The sequence below is a fragment of the Eumetopias jubatus genome, unplaced genomic scaffold (assembly GCF_037043125.1).
Source record: "Eumetopias jubatus isolate StellerSeaLion01/CBP00866 unplaced genomic scaffold, mEumJub1_p1.0 scaffold_14, whole genome shotgun sequence".
NCBI lineage: Eukaryota > Metazoa > Chordata > Mammalia > Carnivora > Otariidae > Eumetopias > Eumetopias jubatus.
This window is the reverse complement of record NW_028274820.1, coordinates 42,652,177-42,662,612: the sequence shown is the minus strand read 5'-3', so window position 1 is coordinate 42,662,612 and position 10,436 is coordinate 42,652,177. Positions and strand designations below refer to the sequence as shown.

The window sequence follows — 10,436 nt, the reverse complement described above, 5'->3', positions numbered from 1 at the left end:
TTGATGCTCAAAAAGGTCAGGTCACTTGGCCACTATACTGGGGCTAGGATTACAGTTTAAATTTCAAAGCCCATATTTTTAATATTTGCTGTCAAATGAGCAGCTGAAATTAAATTTGGCCATATAATTACATTCAGAATTATATCCCTTCTAACTCTAATACTTAGCACTGACAATGGAAAGCTACTTTTAAAATACACAATAACCATTCTGGAAAGCATATTAAACAGAAAAAAAAAAAAGCCTAAAGAAATGTTACTACGATTAGGTATCAAATTTGCCATCAAAATAAGTACGAATATTATTTTATTGGATTATATGTAGAGGAGTCAAAGATAATTTCTAGATCAGACACAGTGACGGCAACCCAAGTTTATTCAATTTTTTAAAAAGTAATAAAAACACTTTTATTAAACACTTCTATTGAACACGTTTAGGTAAAATATCTTGAGTTTATAATCCCAAATATCAGACTAGTAGTAAAAATGGAAAAATAATTTGAATCTATTTTTATGGTCCACATACACTGAAATGCAAAACAAATATAACAGACATCTTATATGACTATTTGGGCTTCAGAGAAAATATCAGGAGGCTAACACACAGGCATAAACAATCTTAAAAATGTCACCCTTTATGACTACAAACAAGCAGATTATTTATATTCTAGGCTTTGTTTTATTATATTGTATTTCCCAAAATTATAAATAGATATAACCCTATTATAAATATAAATTCAATAATTTTATCAAACTTTAGCTAAGGAGAAATGAAAATGTATTATGATAGTTTAACATTACTTAAAGCTGAGTTTTCATATTTAGGACACAGAAAATTTGAAAGGAACACTTTAACTGAAGTAATTTCAAAGGTAAAGATATAGGTTGTATTTTAGTAAAATGAAGTCAGGAAGACTTACTTAAAACTGGAAAAAAGTCCCCTTTATGGCAATCTATGTTAAAAAAAAAAATATTCTAACTGTTCCTAATTCTTTCCATTTAAAAGAAGACTGCCATCTAGATGAGATGTTTACAGTAGATATGCAATAAATATGTAATGTTTTCCCTGAAAAGGGTCTTTTGTATCAGATCTCAAAGTAAAAATAAATTGAATCCGCTTCTGTTCAGTATTTAGGTCACACCTCAAACTAATGTAATCGATGTTAATTCCACCAAGTAAAACTGCTACCATGAAAGCTCTTAAAATTCTTTAGCTTATTTCTTTCTTCAAAATCTATACAATAATTTTTATGCTTACTTTTATTTTATCTATGAATACAACTTCAACTATGAAATTCAGTTCAATACTCTGTGTATGTCAGGTAACAGAGAAGCATGCCACAAATCCTTTGTATTTCTCTCCTATTTAGCTGTGAAAAGGGAAAAGAATAAAATTTTTAAATAAAGTTCCTGAATTGGCCCAAATATACTTACTTTAAGAAACGTACATTTAACACATAACTGTCTCCAAAATGACCCTGTTTTCCCCAACATCTCCCAGAGGGTACCTTCGAAAAAATAGAGTATTCCAAACTAGGAGGGAATCTGACAGTAGGACACACTGATGCCAGTTAACCTGAATGGTTAGACACCTATAATCTTGCATAGGCTTTGTGTTCAGGAAGATGCTCTTAGATGATGAGCATAAGATGATGAATTAATAAAAAGAGAAACCTTTGAAGACAAATGAGGACACTGGAAAACAAAAGGCTGAAAAACTGAAAATTTTATAACATGTTCCCCTGAAATGATACATATTTTTCTCCTCAGAAGAGAAAAAGTATTAAGATACACTCTCAATTTAGGCTTTTCTTAGGAAGACAATAATGGTCTGTGCCAAAAGATTTCTTACCTTGAAATGAAAGTGTATGAAGGAAAAGACTCCTTAAGAAATATACACCAACCATACCTTGATGAAATTTATTCTCCAGTATGGGGTAGGGGTTCTCTGATTCTAAAGGTAAAAAATTGGTCATTTTATTCTATTTTAAAAGATATACAGATTTTACTGAAAAGATAGCCAATTTCAGCTTAGCAGATGTAGGTTCAAGGTCTGTTCTTTGTTACTCCAGAAACTCTGCTTGCATAGTGTTCATAATTTCAACAAACCCTATAAAGCTCTTCCAAAATGAACTTTTTCAACCTACTGAACAGAATTCATGCCCACATGCTGATGCTCACTTCAGCAGCATTTGTCTCTGTGAAGCACATCAAAATCACTCAAACATCCAATTGTTGATTTGATAGAATGATTTATTTTCCCATTACAGGAAAGTCATGAGTGGCTTGCTCTGAGGTACGTTTTTGAGCTATGAAGGACATCTAGTAGAAAGCTCCACACTTGAAGGTTTCTCTTTAGATGGTAACATTTTATGGCTGGACAGTCTCTGCAGGTACCAGATTTCCTGTCGTATCCAACTGCATACATTTACATGTGCATGCAGAAACGGGACACTCTGCATGGTCCCTAAAAAAAATAGGTCAAGTAACAGTTAAAAATCTAAATTAAGCATATACATACATACATTTACCTATATACCTATCTCTATGCAGAATGCAATTTTCAAAATGGTATTTGAAAAAATACAGGAATTAAAACCCAAAGACAAAAAGCATGAAAAGAATGAAATAAAAAATGACTGACAAGCTGAATTGGGGAGAAAGTTACTGAAAAGTGAATAGCTTTACCTTTTAAATATATAACAAGATACCTGATTTACAGTTATGAAAGTGGCAGGAATGTCCTCAGAGTTTTAATTAAAGCCAACATGACAAACTGGGTGTAAAAGTTATAGCAATGAGAGTAAAGGGCCACTGGCACTATTTAAAGTAGAATTAAATATGGCTTGAGTCTCTACTGCATGAAGTGCTTACTTACTACATAAGAAGTTTATTTAGATGATAACTGATACAGTTGTTTGATATGCATACTCCATCATTTAATTTCTAATTTCAATTATATACTGTGATAGGATATTAGGTTAGTTGTAAAAAAAAAAAAAAAACTATAAACATATCCTCTCTCCATATAATGCTATTCAAACATGTAACCCATACATAATATTTAAACTATTATATATAAGTATTAATTTTATAGTTTAAGATTACATAGGCTATCTAATGACAGAAATGTCAACACCACCTTTGTTAACTCAAGTGACAGCAAAAAAGAAATTTATCCTTTGGCTATATACACCTGAACTATTTAAAAGGCCATTTACTCTACCTCCTCTAACTCCAAGCCTATTAAAGAAGAAACATACTGATTACCTGAACCAACTAAGCATATGACCAGCATGTCCACCATGCCTGCAATTGTGACACCATGTGAACCAGTTGTTAAATTGAGCTAATTTTTTATCCTTGCTCAAGTCTACTTTTTCATCTGATTTGGATCCTCCTATGGGTTAAAGAAAATTATCTTCATTAACTGTCAAAATATTTTATTCAAAGCTTCTTAAAAGGTATTTCTAAAACTATGTCAAAATACAAATCACACATCATATTGAAATAGCAATTTTAATGCCATGATCTAGTTTAGATTGAAAAACTACTGGATAACAGGGGTTTCCTTACATTTTTAATGCTCAATAAAAAAATGGAAAAATTTAAATTATCAAACCCACTAAGAAGATCTGAATTAACAACTTTAGAAAAACAGTTTAAAATCTTCCCACAGAGAAAATACCATGTCCAGTTTATAGGTGAGTTCTACAAAACCCTGAAGGAACAGGTAATTTTCATCTATACAAACTCTTCCAAAAAACACTGGGGAAAATGCCCCAATGTACTTCCTGAGGCTGGCATAACTTTAATAACAAAAGCAGACAAAGATAACATGAGAAGGCAGATTATAGGCCCATCTCTCTCCTTGAACAGAGATAAAAATCCAAAGGAAAACATTAGCAAACGGCATTATTTACTAATTCTTCTAGGTATATACACTAGAGAAACTTCTGTACATGCTAAAAGGATTCAGATGCAGAAATGCTCATAACATCATTGTTTATAACAGTAAAAATCTGGAAACAACCAAAAGTGCCCACAACCATAGTAGAGTGGAAAAAACTGTGTTACAGCCATGAATGGAATACCAAATACTAATGAAATACAAATAAACTACAGTTACATTCATCAGCATCATTAAAAGTAAAAAAAACAAAAACAATATTGAGCAAAAAAACGTAAGCCAAAGGATATATTCCATAAGATTCATTCATATGGAATTTAAAACAGAGACAAAACTAAACATGTAATAGAACTATACAGATAACCAAGGAACCAAGTAACACACAATTTAGGGCAGTAGTTACCTCTGGGAAAGAGGAAAGAGATTGTACTAGGCAGGGAATAATGAGCAAAGGAGCTGGTACAGCCAATGTTATCTTAAGCAGGACACAGGCTTCAATGATGTTTGATTTATCATAGTACCTAATATATATAGTCCTATCTATGTTACAGTTCACAAAATAAGTTGAAGAAACATGTATTATTATGCATGCATGTTTATATGTGTATATCTTCACATATATATTTACATAACTTTCAGTGCTCAAAAAATGCTCATTCTATTAATTTTGGCTATCTTAATATGTTTTCTTTTATTCTAAAACAGATCAAATTAAAATATTTTAAGATCATATATAATTAGGGACAAGAATAGAAAAATGAGTAAGTAAAAATATTAAGTTTAATTAAGCAGTTGTGTACCTATTTACCTAGACCACTGCTAGTCATAATTTAATGACCACAAGGATAGTCTTACAAATAGGTTTTTTTAAAATACCCATCTGTTTTTGCTAAAGATAGTAAGGTAGAAGAATATCTAGGTGGTTGAAGATGTAATATGTATAGGTGGTTAAGATGTAAATACACTGAAATTCTTCCTAAAAGCTTCATAAAAATGATTAACAATGAAAGAGGAAGAAAACAAAAAGAAAGAAAATACAGACCTTTTAAAGATAAACTATTTTATATAGTATATAGCTCATTAAGTGATTTTCACTTTGCTTTTGTAACTTCTAACACATGGAAAACAGACTGGATTCAGGACAGTTTACTTCTTATGTTTCTCTGATGAAGCTAAAAATATTAAGGTCTACCTCACTGCCACATGAAAAAGGCTTTTTAAAGATCAAATAGTTTTAGCAAATGATATATAAGGGGTTAATAACCATAATATATAAAGAACTTATATAACTCAACACCAGAAAACACACAATCCTATTTAAAAATGGGCAGAGAACCTGAATAGATATTTTTCCAAAGACATACAAATGGCTCACAGACACATGAAAAGATATACATCACTAATCATCAGGGAAATGCAAATCAAAACCATAATGAGATATCATCTGACCTGTCAGAATGGCCAGAATCAAAAGACAAGAACAACACATGTTGGCAAGGATGTGGAGAAAAGGAAACTCGTGTGAAGTGCTGGGAATGCAAATGGAGCAGCCACTGTGGAGAACAATATGAAGGTTCCTCAAGAAATTAAAAACAGAATTACTGTATGATCCAGTAATTCCAATATTGGGAATTTACTCAGAGAAAATGAAAACACTAACTCAAAAAGGTATATGCACCCCTATGTTTACTGCAGCATTATTTATAATAGCCACGACATGGAAGCAACCTAAGTCTCCATCAATAGATAACTGATAAGGATAGATAATAGACAGATAATAGATAACAGATAAGGATAAGGAAAATAGATAAGGATAAGGAAAATGTGGTATAAATATACAAGTAATATTACAAAGCCTTAAAAAGAGTGAGACCGTGTCATCTGAGACAACATGGATGGACCTAGAGGGTATCATGCTAAGTGAAATAAGTCAGACTGAGAAGGACAAATACCATACAATTCCATTCGTAAATGGAATTAAAAAAAAACAGACAAAAAGCAGAATCAGACCCATAAATATAGACAACAAACTGATTGATGGTTCCCAGAGGGAAAGTGTGTGGGGGGGTTAAGCAAAATGGGTAAAGGCGAGAGGGAGATACAGGCTTCCAATTATGGAATCAGTAAGTAACAAAAGGCAGAGCGTAAGGAACACTGTCAATAATATTGTAATAGTGATGGTAGCTACACTTGTGGTGAACAAGGCACAACACAACTTGTCAAATCACTAAGTTGTACACCTGAAACTTATGTAACATTGTGTGTCAACTATACTCAAAAAAGATCAAATAGTTTTAACTTTCATTTTTTTATTTTCTTATTTTAGATAGTTTTAACTTTTAAAAGATTCATAGTGAATTACAAAGATAAGTGCTACAGAATAGTTGAGGGAAACTAGGGTTTCACGCAGTCACTACTATTACTACTACTACTACTACTACTACTACTACTACTACTACTACTACTAAGAGTAAGAAGGAAACCAGGAAATAATTTACCTTTAAAAAAGGTATCACTCCTATACATTAAGCTCTATAAGGGCAGGGATTTTTGTGTTTTGTTCACTGTAACATTCCTAGCACTTGGAACAATAGGTGCTAAATAGATACATAAATAACATTTATAATGTTAAATATGTTTATAACTAAACATTATAGTTATACAAATTTATAAAAAATTATACAGGTTTATAATTATAAGCGTTATTTTCAATATAGTTCCAATCTTTAAAGCACAACTGAGTATAAAAATATGCAACCCTCAGTTAAATAAGCTTATGGAAATCCTGGCCATTTGGATCATGAACCATGATGGATGATGACATCTCTAATTTTAGGCAAAGCATCAGGGGAGTTCGTACACCTCAATCTTTAAACTGCCTTGAGCTAGCATTTTCTTTCTTTCAGGTCCTGTCTTATTTTGGAACTCAGAATCTTCTGATTTTATATTAAAAAAGAATATGCTTATTACAGCTAACCCTTGAAAAATATGAGTTTGAACTGTGTGGATCTGCTTGCATGTAGAGTTTTTGCAGCATGGCACTGTAAATATATTTTCTCTTCCTTATGATTTTCTTAACATTTATTTTCCTAGCTTACTTTACCATAAGAATACAGTATATATTACACAAAGCATATAACATGTGTTAATCAACTGTTTTTGTTATCAGTAAGGCTTCCAGTCAACAGTAAACTACTAGTAGTTAAATTTTGGAGGAGTCAAGTTATACCTAGATTTCTGACTATTCAGAGGTTGGTGCCACTAACCCTCGTGTTGTTCAAGGGTAACTATATTTTGTAATTAGCTCAGAAATCCTTTAAAGATCATAAATCAGGTTTCCCTAATTTTCCTAACAAATTTATTTCCTATCAGTCTACTTTCCTAGGCCCTTGTCATACAGATGCAACTGCTAGTTCCCATACACTCTCTGTACTTAAATTCACCAATCTCTTTACCGTAGTTCATGCTTTTTGTTCTTTGTCTACACCTGGAAAGGCTTCTCTAAAATCTTCACATATTAAAGTTCCCCAACTTGGGGCGCCTGGGTGGCTCAGTCGTTAAGTGTATGCCTTCGGCTCAGGTCATGATCCCAGGGTCCTGGGATGGAGCCCTACATCGGGGTCCCTGCTCGGCGGGAAGCCTGCTTGTCCCTCTCCCACTCCCCCTGCTTGTGTTCCCTCTGTGTGTCTCTCTCTGTCAAATAAATAAAATCTTTAAAATAAATAAATAAATAAATAAATAAAGTTCCCAAACTTTTTTAAAGGACCTGCTTAAACAGCATCTTCTTTCTAAAGTTTTCCTGATATCCTTCAAACAGAAGTAATGTTCCCCTCTTTCAAAATTCTAATACTTTCTTCATAAAATATTCCTTATTCACCTCAGAGAGCTAAACACGTTTCAGAATACAGAATGTTTGGGATTTTAGAAAAATAATGAGCAAATATAACAACTCCAGGAAAGTCTGAGGCAGCATTCTGTAATCAAAGACTTTAACAGCCTCATGTCAATTCTGAACAGGTGTTTTGTTTTTGTTTTTGATCATGAGATTACTGTAAAGTCGTTAAAAACTGGATTTTCAGATCTTTTTAGAGATTTTGGAATAACAGATAAGGGATTCTGGACCACTATTTATTTTCTTAAACATATCATTTCTTATTTTATCCATGCTCATTGTACACTATAAGCTCCACAAGGATCTCTGATACATCTCAGCATTATCAGTCTTACCTTAGCAAGTATTCAAATATATACAAAAAATTATTACTGAAGCAAATTTCAAATAAAATTTCTGAAGCAAATATGGAAAAATGTTAACATTTTATAAACCTGAGTGTTGAATATTCATTAAATTAACAATCTACATAACAGAGAGGTTGAATTGTTTTGCCTTTTCTTCAAATTTTGAAAACCCATTTTCTCATTTTTTAACCTATTTAAAAAAAAAAGATTGAAAAGTTAATATCTAGCAAAAAAGAACAGCACTCAGGCCATTATGGCTTCCTGCAGCTTACAGTCTGAAAAACGTATTGAATTTAACTATTTTTATGTATCCCAGTTCATATCTAACTTATTTATGCAATATTTTGCCTTGTTCTATCACTATAGTAGATTTTTATTCCAAATTATTTTCTATTTACTAGTATCAGGACCATAAAAGTGATCAACATGAAACATATAAAATGAAAATCCTTGATTAAAATTTAAATCAAAAATAATATATAAATTTGAAAACATTACAAATTGCCTTTGTTTAATCTAACCTGAAAATTAATTACTCAGCCAATGATACCAGCAAACCTCTTTCACAGATGTTAATGTAACAAAACAATTGACATGAACCAACTGCAGAACAGAATTATAAAATTTCATAAGTAAAAAGAATCTCCATCTAACACTTTATATGAACAAGGGCTAAAGTAACTCTTAATGATACAGACTGAATGTCACAGAACTAGAACTAATAAAATAGGCATTCTGACACCATAACCAGTTCTTGATTATACCGGTATGCTAAATACTCAAATATTTTTAATTAAAATTTCTGCCATAGTGTAAATTTTCAAGGTTAATAAAATAGCTCAAATATTTCCAGCCACTGGATACATTATATTCAATTATCTACCGTTCTCAAATTTTTCTTCTATAGGTACCATAAGCAGGAAACAATAATCCTAACATTTCTAACCATTAAAAAAAATAGGTATGTTCACTAGGTAACTGACATATATAGCAGAAGCAGCACCAAACTTGGAAGTAAAGGGATGTGATTTCTAAACTAACACTTTCTCTATGTATTTCACAGGTAGGTTTTGAAGATTAAAAAAGAGAATGTGAAAGTGCTTTGAGACTATCAAAAGCTCTTGATGTGTACAAGGTATTTTTAAAAAATGAGGGTGCACTGACTTTTAAACAAAAAATCTGAAGGAACTCCTCTTAGAAAAAGTGGTAAGAAAATAGTATAATTATAGGATTACTTAATACTTAAGCTCTTTTCACAAACTTTAAATTGGCCAGCATTTGTGAGGTTACTTGTGTATCATGAATACAGATTTTACTTTTAATATATAGATTTTACAAATTCCAGGAAATACAAAACCTCTGAGCCAGCAAAGTGGCCTGCTCTTAGAAATAATATAAACTCAACTTTGTATGTCTTCTACTGACAACATTAAATCAATTATGTAGGAACAATTTCAGCTCAGAAAATATATTACAGAATTATGTCATACCGGGACAGCTAGAAACAGGTGTTCCCATATTAATGAGGCAAAGTGCACATCGAGGAAGGGGTTTTCGACAGCCAGGGCAACTTGTGACTTTAGATTTTGTTGGTGAACCACTGACACCATACTGACTAAAACCTCTGCCCTGATGAGGCACAGTTGAACAGCTGTAGGAGATCGACTTGCCACAAAAATTGCAACTCACAAACACCTATACAACAAATGAAAAGGAGGAATAAATATAATGCAAACTTTAAAATAAAATTCAAAGTCTGATGCTAACAAATTACTCTTAATTTTTAAGGTTTATTTTATATTATAAAATAATTTATCTGCTAAATTTGACTAGCTTTCATCTAGGATTTCCACTTAACAGTGACATTGAGTACTTCTTCTCTGTTACCTCTAGTTATATCCTTTCTACCACCACTGACATCTGCAGAAAAACTTGGAAACATCAGATAACAACATTTTGGAAATAACAAAGACTTTAGAATTCACATCGGAACACTATAAAATAACCCAATATAAGTTCTGATCCAAAGTTCAATGATTCCATCTCAACAAAATTTTCTTGTAAAGAAAACATTCATTTCTAAGACAAAAAGGAGTTAAGGACCCTATATTGTCAAATAGCTAGAATTTTAGAATAATAGTAATAGAAAATGTTCATTTTGCTTTTAAATTCCTGGGCTCTTAAACACTTACACAGATTAATAACAAATATTATCATGTAATGCTATTTTACAAAAACTCGGGTTGTTTTAAAATAATCACTAATTTCTCAACTTTCTAAAATAAGAA

The 10,436-nt window shown here is 31.8% G+C and overlaps 1 protein-coding gene across 4 annotated transcripts in view; it reads right to left on the bottom strand.

The window, feature by feature from the left end:
- Positions 1-1,905: 1,905 nt before the first annotated feature.
- Positions 1,906-10,436, bottom strand: part of MIOS (meiosis regulator for oocyte development) — a 30,160-nt gene continuing 21,629 nt past the window's right edge. For 3 of the 4 annotated variants that reach the window (XM_028119246.2, XM_088018322.1, XM_028119250.1), the window contains 3 exons: positions 9,639-9,843; positions 3,270-3,399; positions 1,906-2,466 (listed from right to left, as the gene is read on the bottom strand). In XM_028119246.2, the coding sequence (XP_027975047.1) occupies positions 2,370-2,466; positions 3,270-3,399; positions 9,639-9,843 (432 nt within the window). In that variant the 3' untranslated portion in view covers positions 1,906-2,369. The remainder of the gene's footprint in view (positions 2,467-3,269; positions 3,400-9,638; positions 9,844-10,436) is intronic. The other variant, XM_028119255.2, reaches the window with a different exon arrangement.